This window comes from Gambusia affinis, linkage group LG10, assembly GCF_019740435.1.
Source record: "Gambusia affinis linkage group LG10, SWU_Gaff_1.0, whole genome shotgun sequence".
In the NCBI taxonomy this organism is placed as follows: Eukaryota; Metazoa; Chordata; class Actinopteri; order Cyprinodontiformes; family Poeciliidae; genus Gambusia; species Gambusia affinis.
This window is the reverse complement of record NC_057877.1, coordinates 14,980,815-15,006,840: the sequence shown is the minus strand read 5'-3', so window position 1 is coordinate 15,006,840 and position 26,026 is coordinate 14,980,815. Positions and strand designations below refer to the sequence as shown.

Genomic DNA, 26,026 nt, shown 5'->3' with positions numbered 1-26,026 from the left:
TTGGCCGATCGCCACACTGGCAAAAGGCTTGTGTGAGTGAGTGGTTTTTTTGTGTGTACCTGGGATCCGCACTTGAAATGCCCCGCCATGTTTGTTTTGCACTGTTTATTTTTGCTATGCCTGACCCTCGCCGTCCCCTCCGGGCCTCCTCGTCTTATCCTCACCGAGGGGTTCAGGGGTTGATAGCATGAGAAATCAAACACTGATGGAAATGTCACCAATGAAAGTTTCCACCAGTGAAGCTCGTAGATCCCAGCTGAGACAACACGAGGAACATGCTGCACGCGGTGCCCTACATAAACCTTTATCGTTTCATAAGACTTTACATAAAAAACAAATTCTTTCTTTTGGAGCAAAACTTTTGAAATCTGAAGGTCAAGATTTCACCTTCACATCTTCAGAGTGTCTCTGTCCAGGGCTGCGTTGGAGAGATTTGTTGTGTTACTGTTGCTGGGACACAACCCTGGCAATAGACCTACACAAATAGCAGCACAAAGTAAGCGACCAGTGCTGCTGGGTGCCTTTAATGGCCTTCATTTCTGAACAAACTGTACATGAGGAATATTGGGGTCATTTAAAAACAGGCACCACTTTTTAAGAAATGCTCAATTTTCTTTTCGAAGGCAGAATTACTGACATTCACTTCTCTCCCTGCTTTGTTGTTCATACCTATTGACTTTTCTGCTATTTTGATTTAAATTTTTTTTTTTTTTTATAATATCTGTCCCCCCTCCACCACATTCCCTATGACTTCACCTCTTCAAGGTCCCCCTCTCCCCACATGCCTGGTGTGCTCTGGTACGTCAGGATTTCAGGTGTTATGTAATTGTGTTTACTTGGTGATGGAGACAGGCAACACAAGTGAAGCCTGAACTAAAAAAAAAGAGGTGCTTTAGGGACTTGTTAAGAACTGTGGGAGTGGAAACACTCCCTTTGGTGTGTACCGTGGGTTTTGTACGTTTGCAGAGGGTTTATATGAAGAAAAAGCTTGACAACAAGCTGAAAGGTAAACTCCAACCAGCACTGGGCTGTTGTGGCAACTGAATCTTCTTTAAGTTTTAAGGCACAACAACCCATTATCATATCACTTTGTTTCATGAGTCATTTTACAAAAATTAGGTCAAAACACACAACAACACTTTACCGTAATGAGCTCCTTTAAAATAAATGGCTTCCCCTTCTTTTTGAATAATTCATTTGTAGGTTTGCTGCTGTAGGACAGATGGCAGGAAGGACAAGCGGACATATGGATGAACGGATTGACAGGAGGACAGACAAAAGGACTGATGAATTGAAAGATGGACAGATGGACAAATGGATGTATAGATGGATTGACAAACAAAATGAATAAATAAATGATGATGAATGAACTATTAGCCGTAAACGAGAAATAACATCCATGATTTCTGTTTCTATGAAGCTGTTCACACTTATGGGCAACTGTAAGTAAGAATTACAATAGCTAGCCCTGGATATTAGTGGTTCTGTTCATTTTATTTGGAACAGTAAGGTTTTTAAATCACTACTTCTCCATGTTTCTACACTTTCTGAGGTTGTTTTCACTCATTTTAAAGGACTAGAAATGTATCTTATTCTGTCCTTTCAAATATAAACCACAATCTTGAATTAAAAGGAGGTGTCCTTACTTTCCACCATGACCGTATGACCCATTAAACGTCTTTAGAGTCCATGTTGACAGAGTCACATGGACCTTCCACTGAGGCCTGCTCACTACAGCTGGCTGCTGTCCAATTTAAATTCACCTCTGGTCGAGAGGATCACAGAGCGCTGTCTGATGACGCATGAAGTCGTGTTTGGATCTGCAACAATCTGAGAGCACCATGAGCGACTGCGTTGGCCTCAGTTGCTCATGGTGCAAGCAGTTCATTAATTATCTCCTCTCTGCCAATTTTGCCTTCAGAATTGGAAGCAGACACCTTGTGTGCTGCAAAACAGTTACAGCACACAATAAAGCACGTAGGCAAAGGCAACGTGAACTTTAGCCTGAAAAGCTTTTGTCTTCCACATTATGTGTATGTTTATGTGTGCATGAGTTGTGCAAGCTGAATACTGGCTCCTGTGTGACTCCGAGAGCAGCAGAAAGGAACTTTTTGTTTGCTCCCATTCTCATTCCCTTTCCTATTTTTGCAATCTCCTACTATTTTATTTAGAAACTTCCCTAAATGAAAAGACACTTATCAAGTACTTCTTTTTAAAATTAACATAAAATTGCAACATACAATACAAAAGTTTAAAACTAACCTTTATTTCTTTATGTGGTGCGTTTAAAGACAGATTTCTTGTCAGTGTCTGAAGTTGTCAAATTGATTCTTTGTTTAATCATTTTTAGCTGTACTTGTTTAGTGCCTGAACTTTACTCGAATTTTATGACTAAATAATGAATCTCTATACTCTAGACTGCTGATGAGTTACAGCCTTATTGTATAAACACACACACACGCACACGCAAACAAAGGAGTGCATTTACACACATTCGTAGAGTGGTTTTCCTGTATAGAAGGAGCAATGTAGGATCAGAGGAGAACTTGCCCCCGCCTCCTCCGGCTTTCACCTAACATAAGTGGAACCTTGTAAAAACACAAAAACACCACAGTTTCCACTCACATATAAACTTTAATGCTGCGTCTAATATTTCTTCCCCATGCACCCACATCTGAGTGCATGCAAGTTTGTAAACTGTGACAGAACCTAAAAAAAAAAAAAAAAGGAAATTAAACATCCTATAGTTTCCTTTATTCGACTAACTGGGCATGGCTACAAAGCTGCAACAAAATAATTGAAACCTACAAAGAAATCCTACCTAGTGATGTATTAACAGGAGCTTAAAGAAGCTGTACGTTTCCCTTTTTTTAAATGTAAAACAAACATCTGTTTGCTTGTTTTTTAAAAGAAAAAAAACAAAAAACAGATGAAAGTGTAGCCGTCTCTCTCCTACAGGCCCATATTTATACATACAGCAGGAATAACTCACACACTCCCCTCGCTGCAGTGCAGGCAGCATTGCGTCATGTTCTAGAAACGGCTCCTGCTCTGGCGCTTGGCTCTAGGCTTGACGGTGTAACTATGGCATTATGCAGCGCGCTGCATCATATCTGCTCCAACGGGCCTGTCCCAAGCAAAAAAGGCTCCACCAACTTTCATCTTTTTTTCTGTTAATGTCCGAATAGGTCCAGGAGTCAAAGTGTATTATTATACTTGGGTCAAGTTGGGAATGATTCATTGGCTAGTTTTTATCTTGGGTTCAAAGTATATTCATATTTAAGATAATCAAAGTATATTTAAGATCTTTTTTAATTAAACCCTGTTGCCTTGTAAGTGATTATTATTTAAAACGTCATTTAGAAAACTATAAGAAATGCGTTGCACTGAGCAGCACTCAATGCACAGAACCTCTATGCAAACTGGACTTATAATGGCCTTCTTCTTCCTACTTCTACATGAGAGGTCCATTTCCTGTAATGCAGAATGCAAATGGTGAGATATATATATATATATATATACACACACAATTGTGGCCGATCTTTTTATATTTAATCTCCATGAAAAAGATTAAATTTAACTTCATTCTTTGCCAAATGTCAGACAATAAACTTCCAGAGGAGATCCAGCACTGACCAAACATATATTTTCACAAAGAAAAACAGAATACAGCTGGCAAATCCACATAGGTTTTGACACCTCTTTCCCCATGCCCAGTCTCTCATTCTAACCTTTCATTTTGCTGCAATTCCCCAACTCAACAATGCATTTGACTCTTTTTACCTACCAGCCTTTAATTACAGCTCATTCAGCCCACACATCGCCTGTCAATGAATGCTAATAGGAGGGCATGGTGTGTCCATAACTCCTGCCTTCCACATTACATACGTCATTAAAAGCATCGTTGGGGATGAAAACATCAGTCGACTTCTGAGCAAATTTTCTCCAGTGACTGTTTCTAAACATGTCACCATAAACAACATGTTATCGCCATGAAACAGACCGCTAGTTTGAATGTTTCATCCCATTTTTCGCAACCTTTCTATTAGACTGGTTCAAAAGAGACGTACCTGAAGTAGTGACCGAGCAGATGAAGGAGGAGGAAAAAAGAAAACTGTCACTTACTTGTCTGACAATAGGTCTGCGACCAGCATCTCCCCCTGAAATGGCCATTGATGGTGGTCTGGGTGCAGAGGGTCTGGCCCTGCGCCGTGCCGGGACACACGTCTCCACACTCCCGCTCGTTCTTATTGGCCACGATGAAGTTGTCCTCCACCGAGTCCAGGATCATGGACCAGTCCAGGGTGGCCAGGTAACACAGGTCAGGGTTCTTCTCTATCCTCACGGCGCCCCGGGTGATATTCATGAGGCTGTGCAAGCCCACCTCCTTCAACTGCAGCATTTCGTAAATTACCAGGGCGTAGTTGAAGAACAGGTTGTTGCCACGGATCACCGTCAGGTTTGGGAAGAGGTCGCTGAGGGTCTCCAGGCCGTAGACCCTGAACAGGAGGACATAGTCGGTGACCACTCGCAGCTTTGGGAAGCTGAGGCCCTGGAAGTCGCCGGACTTGGCCCCAAACATGAGCAGGATCTTCAGGTGGCCCTCGATGATGGTGCAGTTCTCCAGTGACCGGAGGTTGGTCACGTTGTTCCGGATGTTCTTGCTCTGACAAACTGAACGGGGAGAAAAGCAAAAAAAAGTAAGTAGATGCCAACAATGTAAGAATTTATTGATCTGAACAATTGGTCTCATTTTTATCTGGGAATACAATAATTTATTCAGGGATTCTACCACATTTTTTTTATCACAACTCATAAATCACAGACCTTCACTATGAATTTATGGACAACAGATCTGAGGCAGTTAGGCTTTAAATACAGGATCTGACAAACAACTACAACCTAAATTTAAAAGTGCAACAACTGAGGTTTTTTAGTTGCAGTTTGTTCTGATTTGCTTTAAAAGAAGGGAAGCCATCTGATTGGCCATCTTCATCTCTCCTAGCAAACCAACAGTCTTCTTTCTGCAGAGAGGAAGTGACTGTAATGCCCACTCTGATATGAATGAAGTAGACATGAATGGGTTAACAGAAATGAAGCCTTGAAGCAAAGTGCTCATCACAGCTCATTCATAGTCTATAGTCGCTGTGCGCTGGAACACACACACACCCGCACACGCACGCACACACACACACTCATGAACATCAAATGCATGAGCCAGACGCTCAAACGCATTACATATGAGGAGAATCAATGAACAGCCAGTTACTTACAGACAGAATGTGAAAGCCAAGGTTACTTATTTTGCAAAATACAATACACATTGCTGGGGTATGTTAGAGGAATCAAGGAAAAATTTGTTGGTTGGGGAAAATTCCTTGAAAACTAAAGAAGCTGATGTTTTTCTGCCAAGGTTGTGTGGAAGAAAAATGAAAAGTTTGGATGAGATGACGTAGAAGTCAAATATCAAATATTCAGTTTTCCTATTATTCTTTTTTCTCTTCTTTCAAAACTCTCACATTTCTTCAGCAGTTACCTTCTGGTCAATATCTAATAATAAACTACAAAACCATAAATAAAACATAAATTCTTCTGTCTTCTAAATCGGAGGTAGGTTAAACATTTTATTGGCATACAGCAAACCTTCACTTTTATTGGCAGCCTTGATAAAAATGGATGGAATTCTGTAAATAAGTCAACCTTTTATTTCACAATTATAATCTGAAAATTTTGAAAGAAATTCCACCTTAAATTTAATTGCACGTAAGCAGCAATAAGTATTTTTGTTTGTACTCACTGTGATGCCCACGTATTACATTACTGCTTTTCTCCTACTGCATTAAGGGAACATACTCTGTGCTGCAGTGAACTTAATTACTCCATTGGAACAACTTCAAGTTATCATTGCTAGCACTAGAGAAAAATCAGTAAAGTCCAATTCCAGCTACACGTAGCTTTCTACCAGCCCAAAACGCTGCAGCAGACATGCAACGAATCAGGTAGGGAGCAGTGATAAGCCTCTCTGACCAGACAGGATTTCAGCTGAGCTTTTTTTGAAACATGTAAGCACAAGATGATTGTCTATACGTCAAGGAATGTTATTTTAAAATATCATCATTTTCTTGGGGCATGCTGTGGTGGCGTAGGGGATGGCGCGACCCATGTTTGGAGGCCTTGAGTCCTGGACGCGTCCGTCGCGCGTTCGACTCCCGGACCCAACAATATTTGCTGCATGTCTTCCCCCCCCTCCTGTCGGCCAACTTTCATATTAGGGACACTAGAATCCACAAAAGACCCCCTGGAGGGGTAAAATAAAAAAAAGCATTATCTTGTTTACAGATTCGTAAACACTGACCATTTTCTAGTGCCTTGATTGAAGACAAAGCAAGGCAACTTTAATTATATAGCACCTTTCAGCCAAAGACATTTATTTCAAAGTGCTTGTAAAAAAAGAGTAAAGAAAAAAACAACATACAACAAGAAGATAGTAATAATAATTGTAAAAAATTAAGCAGATTAAAAATAGACAAAGTAAACATTAAAAAATTTTAAATATAGTGAATGAATAGAATTAAAAAATTTAAAAATAGGCATCTGCAAATAAGAAGGTTTTAACCTTGTTCTAAATAAACTCAAGGTAGGGGCTGTCTTACAGTGAACAGGAAGCTTATTCCATTATGTTGGAGACTAAAAACTAAAAGCTGCTTCACCATGTTTAGTTCTGACTCTCGGAATAGTTAGAAGTTTTGATTATGATGATCTTAAAGGTCTGAGTGGTATATAGGGTTGAAGAAGATCAGAAATGTAGTCTGGGTTTCTATTATGAAGTGCTTTGTAAACCATTAAGGAGATTTTAAATTCTGTTCTTTGAGTAACAGGCAGCCAGTGCAGGGATCTTAGAACTGGACTGATATGCTGATCTCTTTTTGTTCTAGTTAGGACTCTTGCAGCAGCATTCTGGAGAACCTGGAGCTGTCTTATTGCTTTTTTTGATAATCCAGTAAAAATGCCATTCCAGTAATCGAGTCTACTAAAAACAAAGGCATGAGCTAATTTTTCAGAGTCTTGTGGGGACATGAGTCGTCTGATATTAGCAATATTTTTGGGGGAATGATCCATTTACCAAGCATTGGCTTTACCCATTTATCCAGGCAGTTCTTCTAGTGTCTTGCACATAGTAATACATTTTAACTAGTTTTAGAAATGTAAAAATAACATTTTACTTGTGAGAACTAAAATCTTTTTCAAATTATCTTTACCTCTTGATTGAAGCGTACCATGAGCTTAAAATCTTATTGTCTATCGCCAGACCCTTACTACTGAACTAAACTCACTCCCCATCTACAGTGAGAGCAATAATTAGGAAGTCTAAAATAACTGAAGCTGTGAAAAAAAGCTGGACAGAGAACCCAGCTTATTTTACCACCACAGACAGTGAGAGTCTAAGAGAGTTTGAAAACTAAAGCTCACAGTTTAAAGCACTGCAGTAAAACGTTTCATGGTGAGATCATACTACCGCAATAAAATTGAGTTTTCTTTTAAGGCTTTCTACAAATCTTTGCTGTTAACACTTTCGGTTATTGTCCTTGGATTTACTGTTGTTGAAGCTTTTCTCTCCATGCACAATGGCATAATTGCTGCGAAGCTCCATTAAATACAATAACAATAAAAATATGATACATTTCTGAAATGAACTAATTAACTAAACCTCTCCAACACACCAAATTTTCAGAAAGATGATTTACATTTGTTTTCCAAGAATGCAATAACTGTTTCAAACAGTGGTGGAGTCTTTCAGAGCTAAAACAAAGAAGGAATCAAGCTCTACCCTGGTTTTCCCTTTGAAAAGCACCAAAAATCGCAGTTACCGTATCAATTTAGATCACCTTATCTAACTTAATTGTTCACCATGTGTTCATTTTCATTTCACTGTAAACGTATTAATATATAGAGCAGGAATACAATTTCTGTTAGATGAGGAAAAAAGCATCAACGGAGTATAAACACATGCAGGTATTGTTATTCTTTGAGTAATTTTAAAAATGCTTTTGCTGTCTCTTGCCACTCTGTGTGAAAATTGTCCTTCACAGTGACTCCGGCAACCAAAGTCATTCGTATAAATCAGTCCGACAAAGTCTGTGTGTGACTTTACAGTCGAACATCTGAGAGACGCAATAAGCTTCTAGGTTCTTGGTGATGCACATGACAAATATCAAAAAGTACTCAAAAAAATTGATAAATGCTAGACTGAGAAAGTGTGCGTGTTTATTGCCATTGATCAGTTCCAGGTTGAAGTCGGCTTTTCTCTTCCTCATTCTGTAAAGGATTTGCCAGACATGCACAACAATCCAGGCACAAAACTTAAACCAGAAAAAGGGTCAATGAAAGACTTTAATTACTTCCTGTGGTGGCAAGAAGCCAGTAATCTTTACTACAACTATATGTTGGCAAGTCAGCGCTCTGCTTAGATAGGAAAAAAATTAAAACTTCAAAATGGTTAGAATAGAGTTTACTACATTTTAACAACACTGTGCCTGATAACGCAACCAGGGCTACATCTTTTAGAAAGGTTTAAATGGATGGCACCAGAAATACAAAACTCTGCTACTGTAATAAATTTCAGACACTGAATGAAATACAACCTATTGTGCAGCATTAATAACATTCAATCAGAGGCAACATTTTTAAGTACTCAGTTGGCAACAGCTTGACAAACATGAATAAATTTCAAAGATCATAAGTGTTAACATTCAATGCAGAAGATGCACAAAACAATCACTAATTAAAATCGGTTTTCCTATGATTGGTTAGAATTAATTGCAGAAAGATTTTTTTCCCCCCTTCATTAAACACATCAACGCTTATAACTCCTACTTCTGTTGGTCTGTCAAAAATTGATTAAATCTCTAAAATCCATTTTTAGACCAGCCACAGTCTGGGCTGGATTATAAAATTGTGTTTTAAATATATACTTTTAGATGAAGATAAACTTTGATACAAGATATGATGTGTCAGAGCTTTGTTTGGAGTGATTATAAAACGTAGGTTACCAATCCGATTAGGGGCCAAAAAGTTACTCAAAAAAACTAAACTGAATGCAAGAATCAGGGGTAAAATATGTGCTTTAATTGTGAATAATTGCTACATTTTTAGAAATTCTGAATTTTTTGTCAATCAAATCTGCAAACTGAAAGATTTCTCAACATAAATTGTTTCTGACTTATAGTACTCTGGAAAATGATCTAAGAAGACTGTTTGAGACTGAGTGTGAATCCTGCAGGTCAGACCTCAAAGGAAATCAGTATCTGCCAGAAAAAGCCTGACAAGTGAATCCCAACCAAATCATTTATAAGTGTTGTCATGAACCATCCTGAGCATCATTGTCATTTCTTTCAGTCATTATCAATTTGACAAAGTTGAAAAGCACACAACAGGGTTAAGTTCAATAGATTTATTTAAATCCTCCCTCAGCAGCTAGCAGGGAAAATCCAAATCATCCATTTCTCCTGATAAGCATCTCATAACATCTGAATCAGCAACAGGGGTTTGGCTCGGCCACGCCTTCCTCTTCCTTTATTGGATACCAGCCGTATCAGGAACCAAAACACAAAGACACACTTCCTCTGCGTGGCAGCTGCACTTATTACCGGTGATAACAGCAACATTACACCTTTTTCTACCCCGCCTGCCTTATCTGCTGGACACATCGAGCAGGGCTGCAGGCCTCCTACTCACTGTCAGCCACCGGTGCTAACTGGATGTCTATTGTGAAACACGACAGCACAAAAAAGGGGTTACGCAACAGCCAGCGGGACCACGGTGCGAGAGGGGGCCCCTCAAGACGCATCAAGCGGACACAAACATAACCTTTTACGGTTCACGTCTTTTGTGGAGGACAGGTTGGCGTTAGAGAGGGGAACCAGACTGAGCTCAGTGAAAATGTAAAATAGAGTCTTGTTTTTGACTGACAGGAGCAAAAAGTGGTTGATCATCAGAGGGTAGATGTGAAAGAGCTGAGATAAAGGGGAGGGGGCAGGAGCCCCTCTGTCTTTAAAATAATGAACAATCTCCTCCCTCTCTGCTCTCTAGTCTGGCAGCTAAAACACTGAACAAACAGCAGAAGACGTTTGTCCTGTTGTCGACCCACGTTATGAGGGGAAAACGTGGATCGAGGAGGGAAAGGAGTCGCAAGGGGGAATTTTTAAAAAAGAAGAAAAAAGAGGACAAGGAGGAGAAAGTGTAAGTTAGGCCCAATCAGGAACACAGACTGACGTAACAAGCAGAGCGGTTGGTGATCACATGCATGAATGGAGAGTCGCTATGGACCACAGGGACAAGACATGCAACAGTCTGCAGGGGTGGAGGAAGAGAAAAAACACAGGAAGAACTGCTCTCTGCAATGTGCATCAGATGCATATGAATTTAGTTAAAACATAAAATAAACCTTCGTTATTACGGAGGAAGCATAATAAGAGAAGTGACAAAAAGAGCAGAATACACGGCATTAAAAAAAAAAAAAGACAGCCACCTGCTGCCTCAACATACACTGTAAATATAATCTGTTTAAATTTAAAATTTCCCCGAAATGAAAAAACACACGCAGTTGTAGAGTGGACAGAGAGTGAAATCCCTGCGGCCCACCTTGTCGCTCCGGACCACCCGGAAGCAGACAGCTCTGTGTTCTCACGGGATGTACAGGATCTCCTAATTACAATAACAACCCAATCAGCTACTAATGAGCTCGAGTGGGTGGCGTGGATAGCTGGGCCCAGGCTGGAACATACTGCACCCCACTGTACACCTTTTGAAAAGTGGGCCATCAGCCTGCCTTCTCTCTCTGTTTGACACTTAATTTGGCACCAGGAATGAGGAAGAGGAGTACAGGGGTGTCAGAAAAAAAAAAAAGAAAACAGAAGAAAAGGATTCCAAATATGATAACTTCCGAGTGTCACGATATGCGCAAGAGAGCAATTTATTTCATCTTTCTACAACCTGCAGGAGCACAGCTCAGGACGCCGCCTGCAACAATGCCTTCAGACATGCCAGCACTTCTATTCTATTCAGCAACACGCCAGATTTTAATCTGCAAGTAAAAAAAAAAACAAAAAAAACAAAACAAGATTGTATGACGTTCAAATACTTCCTGGCTCACGTTCTGTAGAAAGGCATGGTGATGTGGACACGATCCAAACAGAACATGAAGAAACAAAATGTTCTCACCCTCTGATTTTGCTTCTCCTCTAAAGACTTAAGTTTCTGTTTCACCGCCTTTAAACCATGTGCTTGTGTAATTGTAAAAAAAAAATAGTAATTAGCAGTTATTCAAAGAAATTATGAGCAGATTATATATTATTTTGGGGGGATCTGCAATTGTTTTTTAACCAGTAGAAATCCACTGGTCTTGACCACTCATCAGCCGATAGGAACTAAAACAGTGCTGATTGATCGATTATTGCAATGATCATCAACTAAACTGGTAATTGATTGTTAATTGGAGTATACAGAGTCAAAAAAAGGACATTTACTAAATCAACACACTCAGAGCAGTAATTCAGCCAAAAGTATTTGCATTCTGCATTTAAGATTTAAAGAAAAATCTTTGTAAATATTTTCTACCCAGAGCTCCTCACGTGGTACAGTTTTAGTTGAAATTCTATATAAAAAAAAATACAAATAAATAAAAATTCCTACTACTTCTAAAAGTCACCTTTTGCTAATAACTAATCAGTTCACCCAAAAAATATTTAACAGATTAGCCCTGTACTGTACTGATGCTAAGTCAAGCAGAAAAGGCTGAGCTTGATGATGTTAGGCATTTTTTTCAGATGAAGATGAATTCTTTGCTACGATTAATCGGTTATTGTCAGACTAATAGATTAATCAATGACTAGAATAATGGTTAGTTTCAGCCCTAAACTAAAACTAATCTAGGTTCATACAAATTAAAACGCCAATAGGAATTTTATTAACTGCTTATAAATATCATTTCAACATTTGCCCTCAGAGTGACTTCATTTTTTCAGCAAATAAATAAAAAGACAATAAATGGTACAACTGGTGCAAGTGAGGTCATCTCCACATCAGCTGACCCATCTCCTCTGCTCTGAGCCTTCACAGCTGTAGCCTCGGTTATAGTATAGCTACAGTTTCAGACAAATTCTTCTCTTATTTTTAGACCTGTATTTCCTGCAGAGAATTTAATATGCGTCAACTAATGATAGCTGGCTGGCAGAGACGAAGCGCATTACGGTAGCGGTTTGGGAAGGGGCGGGACAGCGAGGGAGCCCTTTACGGCGCGTAGAGCAGCTCGACTCCGCTGCACATTAGTTCAGCGTGAAATCAGACCTGTGCTGCATGAGACCAGGTGCTGGCTAACTATGGACTGTGAGAAGTTTCCTCTCTCCCGTTCCCCGATGAGGTGATCTGCTGGTTATAGATTTGTCAACAGTTCGGTTGCTGAGAGGGAAGATGTGTGGCTGCGGTGCCAGGTGGAGCGCTGGTGGAAAAATGTATTTGTTAATATGAATGTGGAAAGTCTCGAGAAGAGAAGCCAGCCTGCCTGTGCGCCCGCTGCCAAGCTCTGGTTTCTGTAGTGAGAAGAGAAAAAAAATAAAAATACAGAGAAACTGCACGAGAGGCATTTTTAGTAACAAGTGCCAGCATGTACCTCCAAAACAAAGAGAGACGAGGACATGAGCCAGGAAGAGACACAGAAAGGGTGTTCTGAATATGAATAAGCTCAAAGCAGAATGGTAGGTGAAAATTATGAAAATGCTTGAAGAAGTTTTGGTTTCAAAATGTTCCGTTATACTGTTCCTACATTGCCATGTCCTCTCTGTCCTTCAAACGAGGGGTTTTCTATAGGTCAGAGGTGTCCAAACAGTGGCGCAGGAGGGAAATCGTGACCCTTGAAATGATTTTGCATCAAGAGTGGTCAACATTTGGCCAAAAAAATAGCAAACAATCGACCCCAAAAAATTGTAATAAGGCGACTGTCCAAAGCTCTTTTCGTGCTTTGAATCTCTGATGATTAAAAGATTTGACAAAAATTTTTGCTTACTATTGCAGAAACAAATTTTGGCATTTTTAATTTAATGGGTTTTGTGGTACCCCATCTAGTTTAAATTTGCCAGTTTTGGCCCCAACGGCAAAACATTTGAACACCACTGCTCTAGCTGTATATAGCACGAAGTAACACTGCCCCTCCCCTACCTGTTGCTGCACAGTGACAGTCAGCTGACTGAAAGAAGCCTACAACTTTTCCACAGTATTTATAAACAGTGTAAAGAGACAATCAGTGAGGCGACTGAAGACATCAGATAGCCGTGGAGGGGAGGAGCGTGTGGGCTGGAGCACCTGTTCCTCCACTGCCTCAGTCTCCCATTGAGGAGCAAGGCAAACCAAGATGACCCAGCCTATTTTTATACAACACCGGGTTCAGTTACAGCTGTGGCAAAGGGCCAGCTGGTGGCAGATTGGAGCAGCTAGGAAGGAGCAACACGCAAACCCCGCCTGCGCCATCAGGTGGCTCGCTGAGCAAGAAGAGGAACCCAAATCAGATCGCTCTGGTGACTTTGGCTTGCCTCCCTCTTCCTACCTTCTGGCACCGCAATGGAGGGATGGGAGGGAGGCAGACGGTAAGGAGAGGGGAGACACAAGTACAGGCAAGAGGGCAATGAGGAGAAAAAGAGGCGAGGGGAAGAGGAAAGGTCTTATTTATAAAAACAATGACTCATTTTATTCTAGCTTCAACAAGCCGAGCTCGACTTTGGACTCGAGGTCTTAAGGTGGCGGTGAAGGGGCACAAGAGGAGGAACGACAGGTGTGTAAGGAAGTGAGAAACAAGACATTAAAGAAAACAACAGTGTTTTAGGGTAAAAGTACTGAATGTTGCGCTGCGGACCGCCGGGTGGGTTTCAAAGTGTGGCTAGAAATGGAGAGTGAGGCACAAACTAGGAATCCATGAAATACCAACACTGTTGCGAACACGGCTATGATGGAGGATCTCTGGGTTAAAGATCTCATTTCAAATCCTATCTTTATGTACGAGTTTCGTTTTCTTTACTACCAAGAATAAAAAAGACAGCTAAATACTAAAATGTTATTTACTTGTGGAATATTCCTTGAAAACAACTGATTAGGGAATAGGGTTATTAGGTGATATGGCCATGGTAGATGTAGGTAAATAAAACATCCCTCTTTGTTTCTAATCTTGCAGCACAAATTAAATCATGTGACAAAGTTTGGTTGAGAAAGTTGAGAAAATACATTTTTGACATATGAATCCAGAATCAACAGATCTTAATGACTTATTTTACGTTTTACCCAGCAAATTGCAGCATTGCCTCGCTGTAGTTTCAACATATCCTGATTTTCTGCATTACTCTGCTTCTTCAAAAATTGATGCAAAAATGTGGCTTTTGAAAAAGACACATCTAAGCAAAAGCTGCAAAGATATTTACTGAATGTGCAAATTTCATTACCATGTTTGAGTTATCTCCCCTCATTGGTTTAAATTCTATTTTAATGAGCTATTAAAGTCAAAAGGACTGCAGCAAAACATCTTAAAGGACAGCTGGAAAAACATCAGTCCCATCAAGTAGAAAGAAGAATCTGAAAAATTCAAGCCACGCCTAACACAACAGCAAAACCAGGTGGTGCTAAGAACAAGGTTTGGGGGGGAGGTGAGGCAGAGGGGGTGGTGGTGGCTGGGAAACAGCAGGTAATCAACAGCAGGCCAGGCGGCTCCAAGGATAAACAGCACAGCAGACACAACCACAGACGTAGAGTGAGTAATCCCAAAGACACGTGATGTTACTTTTCATCTTTCCACGTTAGTAAGTGGAGCGCGGTGTGGTGAGTAGAGGCCTGAGAGCGAGGAGGCTGGGACTCCATTACCCCACTTGACTCGCCGCCACACAGCAGCAGCTGCAGGGACCGGCTCCAGCCAACGCTCTGACCCACAAACTAGTGCTACGCACGAGTCTGGATGAGCTGCGTCTGCTCTGCTAAACCCGCTTCTTCCTGTCCATCCATACACGTTCCCTTCTTCGCCAAGATGTACTCTAAGAGAGTAACTCGATATCCTTAACTTCTATTCCACAATGTGGTCTTTTTGGTTCCCCCATCTCACTTTGTAAGGAAGATTGCCCCATGCATAACAAATCTTATAGATTTGACCAAATATGGCTACCAAATTAACCCAAAGCTAACAGACACAGAGAATATCGGAAATTATTTCGTTCAAGTTGACATTTTTCCATGTACGTTCTGCATGAAGAACTCCGTGTGTGTGTAAGCGGAAAAGATTAAAACTATTAAGAGACGTCTGGGGATGGAAAATTGAGGAGGATAGAGGAAGGAGGATGGTCGGGGGGCTGGGAGCTCAGGTAGAATTTCACAGGAGAAAGTAAAGAAGCACGGGAGCAAACAGCATGACGGAAGTCGAGGGGATGGAGAGCCGAGGGTCGGGTCAGTTTAATGGCCCATTTGTCTGCAAGAGACCACCAGCTCTCACTGGCTGCTGTAGGAAAACCACACACACACCAACTCTGCCTCTCTGCTTCCTTCTTTCCACATCTCTCCCTCCCTTTACCTTTTCCACTGCCCAGGCCTGATCCAACTTCAACATCTCATTCTCCAACCCACAGGCAGGCCAAGAAATCCGCATTTTTCACATTCACTTCATCCATATCAAAAAGCGGAAATGGCGCTATGATCAGTGAACTCCAATAAATCAATGAATCATGGACAAACATGCTTAAAATAAAATGGAATACCGTATAACATATCCACAAGTCTGGATGGATGATGTTACACGCAAACGTTGACCGGCCAATAAAATTCCTCAGTGTTACGTCTGACAGTCAGGTCCCTGGAGTGGGAGGTCTGTGGCCACAGTGGTATTGTAAAATGACTTTCATTTATTATGCTGCCATTTAACAGCAAGGCATAATTCAATATGGGATCCATTTAACTATAATATAATTAGGGAACACTTGATGTGGGCTCATAAACGGCTGCAGAAGCGGCAAGTCCATGTCCTTTCTCACAATGACTCACCATCATGCCCCTTTACTCTAATTTGTACCCATTTGTCTGTTTTTGTTTTTTTCAGTCAACAAATGTACCACCTACTTTTTCATTAGACACATTAGAGACAGACTACATTTGTTCTTTCACACATAAAATTATAGCGAGCCCTTCAGGTGTCCTGACAATGGATCTCAAGGGTCCACGCCCTTAAACTAGTACTTCATGTAAGCACATTTTGATTGACGCTTTTGGTTCCACGCCCAACCTCAGTTACAATATGGTATATATGATCAACCTTTAGCTGAAGACACAGTTTGTCAAGAGGTTGAAAGAGATCAAAAGATATCATGTTCAGATGTATCAGTCAGGAGCAGGGTGCAGAATCCCAACAGCCTTATACAGAAAACAAACTACAGCAAGGTGGTATCAATTGGAGAAAATATGGAACTGCACTGATGACAAAACAAGAGTCAGGATGGTGCCAAAAGGCTCCGACAAGTTCTGGTTGCGAAAAAAAACATCTCCATTACTCTTTATTTGTCTGGAATAGAGAGTGCCATTACAAGACAAAAGCATTTTCTTCACAGCTCCCATCCCACCATGGCTGAAATCTACCAAAGTGTTTGTAGATGTTTGTGAAATCGGACAGATTAACATTAAATTAACATGAGTTAGGAAAACATACAAGTGTGCAACAAAAGATCCCATCACCAGTGAAATAAATTAAGTTCAACCCTTCCGTGCTGTTTATTTAAAATATTGCTCAGGGTCGTTTTAATCTTTAACACACTTCACGTGATCACCACGCTACTGAGTTCTTACATTTTTCAAATCTTCCAGTCCGAATTATTTTTCCATGCCAGCACTGGGACTTTGATCTCTGCTAATCATTTTCAAAACTGGAACATATAGCAGCTGTTTAACAAGACATCAACTTCCGCTGAATACTTTCATAAAGCATTATCAGTTTTACAGCCACAAAATCAGGGCCAGAAGCCATGTTGTTTCTACCATCTTTAGCTAACGCAGCTTTCAACGGAAGCTCCTTTCATAGCACATAATGTTAAAAACCTTAAATGATTTTATTGATTGAACCAGCAAATGCGCTTGAGTATATGCAGACAAAACTATCCTGGCTGTCATGGTGGAGATATAAAAGAAATAATTCTCCTTACTGGAGAAATATGTGCCTTGAATTTTAAATGGTAATCGATCATCCAAACACCTCTGACTAGCTTTTCTGTCTTTAGAGGAAAACCATTCAAACATCATGATGTTTCTACTTCCATGTTTCACCATTCACTTTTTGTAATTTCTATAGGATGAGATTTTTAAATTTATTTCTACTTCGACAGAAAATATCTGTTACAAAACAAAGTATTTTTATTTAACAAAACATGTTTTTATGATTAGATTTTTTCTCTTGTCTGAGACCCTTTTCTTGACCCAAAAATCTTCTGCTTTATACTTTGTTACGGTAAAATTTTGATTCTTTTTTTTATTTCTAAGCAGATAAAAAGGCAGCATTCACAACAAAATTGTGTTGCTTCCTTAATTGATGGGGAAAAGAAGTATGACTCTCAAGTATTACCAACTTGGTGATTTTGATCCATGGTACACAAAGTTTGGACACCAATGAGTTTTGATTTAACCCTTTCATGCATAATGGTCACTATAGTGGACAACTATCTAAAAGCCATTTTCTTGTGCTTGTTGTGGATTTTTATGTTATGAATGCACACAGACCACTGAAGTGGACACTAATGCATTATAAAGTACATTATCAACTACTGGCCATCAGCTGCAAATGTAAGAAATTATTTTTATTAAATCCAATATGGCCGACAGACAGAAAAGCATGCCGACCCACCCTGTCCCTCCTGTAGACGACTCTTGCAGGTAAAAAAATATTGTGACATCAGATGACCCCTAAAGAACAATACTACTGATGTATTTTTAAAATAACAACTTTGTATTTGGAAAAAAATAACAATGATCACCTTAAAAAAAAATTAATAAAAACAATTTTTTTTACAAATTTTTTTTCCTACCTTTTTTTATGCCTTAAGAAAATCAACGAGAATTGGAAAAGATTCCTGACACAAAGGACCATAATTCAAGCATGAAAGGGTTAAAAAAGGAAGCGAGCCGAGTGGCTGGAGGTGAGAAGCCATGCAGAGATTCACTGATTGTATCAAAACAGCTGACAGTAAAAACAACATCTCAGAGCTCTGCTAGTACAGTTAGGTTCCTACTGAAATCTGAATCTAATCAACAGCAAACAGACTGCAGACTGGGTGAAAGAACTGATTGGTAAAGGTGCAACATGAATCTAGGTTGTAAAGAAAAATTTTCTAATGAGAAAAAGAAATTTAAAGACAGATTAGAATCTGTTCACAGTAAGTGTCGATCTTGGCAGTAGAAACAAGGATTCGTCAAACAGTGGATGTTAGTCTACTGTCAGCACAGCTCCTGTCACCATAGTAATCCGTCTCAGGCTGGTCTATCAGGACAAAAACAGAGAGCCCTGTCAAACATAATCAGAGAAGGCCATGTGACCAGCTGCTGTTGTTCAGGACGTGCAGGTGGAAATGTTCAGCATCACTTAGACTCTAATAAGACAGGATGAAACAAAAACAAGCAAAAGAGAGACAGAGAGAGAGAGAACGAGAGAGGGGAGGGGAGTGGAAACGTTGAACGAAGGAGGTTTTCCCACACCATAAAGGCCAGATTAGCAGGTGTGCACCTCTGTGTGTGCTTGTATGTGTGGGGAGGACGAGTCTGCGTCTGCAGGCTGTGCGCATCTGCTGTGTGAAAGGAAAACATCGCAGCGGATGACGGTGAACTCGTTTACCCTTGAACGCAACGGCACACGGAGGGAGGGAGAAGGATACACAAAGAGTTGGAGCTCCAGCACAGAAAAACAAGAAAACACTTGTGAGGCGTGGACCCAGGCGGGGCGCAGGGAGTAAGGAAGGTTCTGGAGCAAGCAAAGAAACCTCAGCTAAATATCGTTTCATTAAATACATCCGAAAAGAAAATTAGACCTGTGTGACTTTCAGGCAAAAGATCACTTATAAACTCCCGTGCTTCTCTAGATCCAGATTCAGGAGGATGAGGGGTCCTACACTACAGCCTGTTTTGGTGTCTTTTACACATGCAAATTACAGTTGTCAGTAATATTCAGCAAGGAGACCAAAAAAAAGTCACTGATGTCACCAAAAGGTGATGAATCTTGTGTTTCAAACTCGACAAACCCATAGAATTACCCAAAGACGAGGCAGATATCCCATAATGTCTGAGCTTAAACTCATACAGCTGTGGCTCTACAGCTGTCAATGTGAACCATAACAAACACTAAAGCACATTCTAGGAAACACATACAATACTTAGTTAGGAAAATGAATAAATACATGTGGAATTCTAATTCATTACAACTTCAATCGAATTTCAAAGATCAACTCTAATTCAGAGTACTTTTAAACTGAGATTTGAGAAGTAACTTCCATGTTTTCTCTAGCAGCAATAAATAAAATGTGCTGTTTATTTTAATAGCCCCATTAGTCAGCATATAAAATATAATAACTATTGTAAGTTAGTAGAACTAAAAATATACAAAAATACAAACTACTGTCAGTATTTTTATATATTTTTTTGTTTCTTTGGAGTATAAGTTATTGAAAATAATAGCGTCAAAACAATTAAAATTATACTATTTCTAGGGTTTAAAATCAAGATTGTTTTTAGATGTTTAAGGCTGAAAAAAATGGAGCCATGGTGTGGAAATGGTTACCTTCCATAACTCCTATGAATAAAAAATAGTTTTTAAATTACAATTTAAGTTACAAACCGCATGTCTGATAGTTAGAATACCAGCTTTTGAACTTGATGTTACTTTGTAAAGAGATCTTTAAGACTATCAAACTAACCAATGTTATACATAACATTATCATAACTTTAATAATCAATGTTCTGTTATATGAGCATCATTGGATTAAATTACGTTTTTCTGTTTTGAATTGAAGTAATAGCGTCCCTCTAAAAATAACCATTCAGCAGAAACGCGACTATTAGTGGGAACATATTTATTTCTCAACCGGAGGTGGATTTAATGTTGTTTATTAACTGTAAACATTATTTATATAATCTTTTCATTGTAGCTGAATCCGCACCTCCTTAGGACCGACGACAAGAATTATGACTCTGTTTGTGTGCAGGTAATTAACTGCAGAGAGCCTCACTGGGCACTGTGTCAAATGGCTACTTCTCAGTCATATGACTGTCCCTAAAATAAATGTAACCCATCAGGTTTAGTCGGACGGCCTCTCGAGCCCACTGTACACCACACATGCACTCGCTGCCCTTTCACATTCCAACACATGATACAGATACAAAGAAGGCATCTGTCCTTTGCACAGCGCGTGAGCTGGTATGTTAAAAATGTGGAAATCCTCCGAATTTGACTCAGCAAGGGAAGCAGTGAGATGAAGATAGTTGGTAATCTTTGCAATGTAAACATTTATTTAGTGAATCCAATATTGTTTGTTTGAAATTAACAAGCGTTGACGTGTTTCAGTGAGTAACGGGCTTTCTTTTAAGATGAGACCTTATGTACACGTGTGCTTGCACGAACAAGGCCGGGCGCAGTCAGAAAGACGACCCCGAGAGGGAAGGGTTATGGATCAGTTTCCGACAAAGACGGACATGTTGACTTCTCAAAGAGACAGCCTCAAATTCCTGAAGAGTTTTTACAAGCTTTGACCACCAGAGTCTGCGCTCAGAGTCTCACAAGGGACAAACATCTTCAATAATTTGGAAAAGATCTACTATTTAAGAACCATAAGATCAGGGTTCCTTCGCTTTTCTCATGTAGAAATGGAAAACAGTTTTTATCCTTTGCAGACATTTAAAACGAAATAAAGCCCAGAAGTTCACCATAAATTTAGATACACATATAAGAATAGAAACAAGGAAGACATGAGGGAGGAAAGAAAGGCAGGATTAAAGGAGACAAGGAAGGTAGGAAAAACAGAACAGAAATATTTACCAAAAGGAAGGGAGGGCACAACGAATAAAAAAAAGCAAAGACTCAAAGAATGAAAGACAGCAGGAAAAGAAAGACAAAGATGACAAAAAGGACTTTTAGGCAAATGTGGAAAAAAAACAACTTTGGAAATCTAAATATTTTTCCATATTCTCATTTTTCCAGACTTGCCAGATTTGGAAAACAGATGGGGTAAGAGCCCTGTTGTACATATTAGGACATATCTACATAAAAATCTAGAAGCCCTGATAAAAAAACAAAAACACATCACATCCCTTGTGGTCGATTCACCTCCTTTTCTTGATACTAAGAATTTTATCAATTTAAAAATCGGCTGTTTGCTGATGAATAGTTAGGCTTTAACATTTTCCATCATACTTTAAGTACTAAACAATCCTGAACATGAAAACTTGTTTTGGAAACATTTTACATTTAAAATGAACCAAGAGTAGAGGTCTTGCATACCTGATTTCATTTCTGCCAAAGGTGAAATTGCTTTTTATTCATGTTTATACGAGTTCCATATTTCTAATGAAGCTAATGTTTCATCCACACCAGAAAGGTGTCTACATAAAACCCTGCATGTCACCTCAGAGCGTCACCTCAGCGAACCTCAACACCAAGACTGATTTGAAGTTGCAGCGACCAGTATTGTCTCTCTGTTCCTGTTCTTTCAATGTGAACATCAGTGCAAAAAGGTTGAAAAACGTCCTGCAGTTTATCAGGAAAATCATGGACTCATTAGATTATGTCCCACTGTGATTTAGTTAATCTTCTGAGAATAAGCAGAATCTGGTAAAAATGATTTTATATAAACTCTTCTGCATTGTTTTGGCAATTGTTTAAAGTTACCACTTTAATTAAAATTTTATAAATCCACTGTCCTGCAACTGAAAATTTTAAATGTAACTTTTATCAGGTGTTAAATGTGTTTTCTTCTACTCTATAAATCACAAACTAAAAATGTTAGTTTTATAAAAAGTAAGTCATCATTTTAGAAGTAGAAATTTATCTTCCTCCTTTAAATCAAAAAAATTTGATCTTATTACAGATTTTTTGGGGAATTGTTTTTTCAGGTAGCTGATTTTTTTTTTTTTTTTTTTACTAAAGGTTAAACTAAAGGTACAGACCCATTCCTAGATTAATCTGTTTAAATTTCCAAAGAAACATTTGTTTTACTCCATGACCTTTACCTACATTATCAAGAGCAAAGGTGCTTGTGTAAAAACTGCACAAAACTAAACTGATGCCTGGTTTAAATAAGCCAGACACAAACTGTTAAATCAGATTGTTGCAGCATGGCGTAACAGCACAGTCTGTGTTTCTTTGTGTCTCCCACTCTCCATCCCATCCATCCCCCTCCTCACCCCAGCACATTTCTGTGCAGTGAGCAGAGTTTTAGATAAACAGTCTCACTCCTCTATCGAAGAATGAGAGTCGGAGGAGACGACATCAGAGGAAAGAGAAATAAACCATCACTACCAATCTATTTCAGTCCGTCACAGGACTGTGTTCCAGGCTGGAGAACAACAATAGCTACATTTCGTGCTTTACACCCAAAAACATCTCTGTTACTGACTGCTTGTGTTTTGTAGAAGCTGCCTGAATGTTTTTAAAGTTCTTAAATTTCACTTATCATTAAGTGAAGAGGAGAAGCTCTAAGATAAGCTTTTGTAGCTCATTTAACTGCAGTTGAATAACCTTCCCAGTCTTACAGTAGAAGATATGATGTGTAATGTTTAACTCAGACTGAAATCCAGCAGCTACAGCTGGTGGAAATGCATTTCTCTGACATGTTGAGTCAAAATGGAGAAGCTTCAGTGGTTAACGTATCAAACAATATGATAAAGGAGGAGGCATCTATCCCAATATGGAGCCTCATTTATGAAGCCTCAGGATCATCATCAGGTAATACTTTGAGTAAACCATCATTTCAATGATAGAGAAAAAAATACCGAGATGCATGCCAGCAATATGGTTTATATTCAAATCAGTGGGACAAACCTATCAAAACATAAAAATGAACTTTCGATGAAACTTATAGTCTCTAATTGGCCAATAGTTCATGTGTTAAAGGTTTTAGCAGCTACAGATTCACATTTCTTGTGACTATACTAATTCTGTTTTTATAGTGAAGAAACATAAAATAAAGTAATAAATCTATATATGTAAAAGCAGCATATATTCCAATTAAAGTGTTTTTAATTGTCAAACCTGATCTCGTTTATGCTATTATTTCAAATATATTCAAAAGGTTGAGAGTCACTGAAATGGGCAATCATCTGATTTTTCAGTATTTCAGCAAGATTTTTTACCAAATGGAGTCAATCAAGAGAAGCTCCTCAAATTACAATCTGTGGCTGATTATTTGTTCATTCGCTACAATTTCTTTTATTCTTCTTATCACCAGAGATGAAGATGAACGTTTAAGGCTGTCGCAATAAGCAATTAATCAATTAATTAAATGATACATTAAAACGAGCTTGATAATTTCCATTCTGATGATCAATAATTTCGAAGGGCAATTTACAGAAAAATCATAATTCATTTTATTTATGGTTTTGGTTGCGTGTGTTTTTTTATGCTCTACATTTGTGTTTGGTTGTTGTGCTTTATTTTGGATGTATAAAATATATTTTAATCTTCACTGAATCAAAGTTTATTAGTCTCTGAGAGGGCAAATTTGCATCATTATACCATTAACATATTTCTTGAAAATAGTGTCAAAACAACATTATTCTTTATCGCAATAATCACTGGGACAATTTATTGTCAAGCAAAATTGGTTATCGAGACAGATCTAGAAGTATTATTATAGATCTATATATAATTCTAGGTCAATTCATTCACCTGGCTGCAGCTTATGGCATATTTTCACTTTGTTCTATAAAATCACTTAATTCATTGACAGACTGCAAACATCCCATCTTTGTCCTAAGATCTCACTTTTTATCATCAATTAGCTGTCTGAGGATCTGGTTCGTGGCTTTCAGAGAGTTATCACAGTGCACCAATCCCTTTTGAGATGCTCTTAAATAAATAAATGGGTTCAGCGGAGCACAAGCAGCTCTGCTTCACATCGTGACATCCTTCACCTCAGTTGCCATCGTCGTCCTCTTCTAAAACTATTTCTCTGTCTGATGAATTGGATCTACGGTGGGTTCCGTGGGGCCTACTTGGGATGCCCCTCTTGAACCCAAATGCCTTATACACATTGTTCTCAAGCATGGCCTCCTCATCTGGACACACACAAAACTTGCACTGTGCAGAAATGCACCAGTCAGAAGCTGAGAGATGAGATCCTGCAGAAAGCACACAGAGGCCAGGGTGCAAAGCAACACACACACACACACACACACACACCTACATGGTGGGCCACTTCAAAGGCATTCCACAACATGCACAGCATTGTCGGAAAATGCCAATGTGCACTTCAGTGAAGAGTGCCTGTGAATCCAAACAGGCTACAGACAAACACAAGGAGGGCAGCTCTCACAGTCCAGATCTTTTGATTTGCGCCACTTCTCTTGAAAGAAAGACGCTGCTCTAGACGTTTTATTCACAATGTAGGAATAATGGACAAGAATATGTGGAAAGCATGTACTAATAAATGCATGTGCGCTCCTGAAAGACCTGAGCTCAGAGGCTTTAAAGGGGCAAAAAGAGGGGGGAAGACTTCCGGTTGCACAACTTGTTTTTCAGGAGTTAGACTAGTAGACAATTCAGCAGATGCTTCAGAAAACATTTCACTGATAAGTATGACTTCGATAGCTGTCCACACTCATCAAGAAGCTGTGACAAAGAGCGTTTCTTATGAGACCTTCTGGAAGTGCAGTCGGCACATCATGACCGCTGCCCCGCATGTGGATTCAGAATGAAATATTTTAGGCATTTTGCTTGTTGTCCCCACCCCCCACGTTTGCTGCAAACATCTTGAGACCCAAATATGGGCACTTCCCAGAGTACTCGTGAACAGCCAATGAGATATACCCCACTTTCTGAGAGACGCTGAGCAGGAGGGAGGAAGAAAAAAGAAAAACAGCAAAAAGGAAAGAGCTGCGTGTCTGAGACAACCCCGTCACTGGCCTCTATTCTGTCTGCAGACATGACCTGTGAATAGTAGTCAGATCACTTCCTCTCAAACCACTGAGAGCCACTCTACTGGAACACAACCAGTTCCTGCCACTGCAACACTAAAGACAAGGAGAGGCAACTGGTTCATAATGAGCAGCTTGTTTAAGGTAATTTGTCGCGTTAGATCGTTGCCTGCTCACTGCTCTGCTATGACATCATGTTCTGAGACACTTTGCAGACTTGTGCAACACATCCTCCAACAACACTAAAAGCAAATCTCCCAAGGAGACATAATGTAGGGCAAAGGTTAAACCCCTAACAAACAATGAAAATGTTTGTTATTGATCTCCAAACACTCAAAAACTCAGTCTGAACAGCGTCACTTTAAATTTACACACAAAACCCAATGTGATTGTACATTGTCACAAAAGTGAAAAAAATAAATAAATCTGTTTCCTCATGTTGCAATAACTCATATTTTTGCTTCCTGTGTTAGATCTAAGCAGATGAAAAATTTCACCCTGAATTTTCTAAAACAAGGACATTAAGCAATCTGAAGTGGGAATATTATCTCACTCAGTCGCTGGCGCTTAACAGGGCTGTTTAATTTGCGCTCTGTTAGATCATTTCTGTAAAACCTCGGCTCATAAATAAAAAATAACAACAACAACACGCAGCAGAGACGTCCTCCAGAGAGGAAGGACCATTTACTGCGCCGTGATCTGGAGGTAAAGAGCAGCGAGGGTTAATCCACCACCTATGAAGAGACTTCTTAGTGTCAGTGGATAATTTGTTTACATTCAAGCTGCAGCAAAGCCCCATGTGTGTGCTCTATGGAAAGCTCATTTGGCATAAAATGCAAAGGCCCTTTAA

At 39.5% G+C, this 26,026-nt stretch overlaps 1 protein-coding gene across 1 annotated transcript in view; it reads right to left on the bottom strand.

Annotated features, from left to right (window-relative positions):
• The window catches only part of insrb (insulin receptor b), an 81,436-nt gene that overhangs the window by 52,628 nt on the left and 2,782 nt on the right, over positions 1-26,026 (bottom strand). Inside the window, exon 2 of the mRNA XM_044129397.1 lies at positions 4,126-4,674. Coding sequence (XP_043985332.1) covers positions 4,126-4,674 — 549 coding nt within the window. The remainder of the gene's footprint in view (positions 1-4,125; positions 4,675-26,026) is intronic.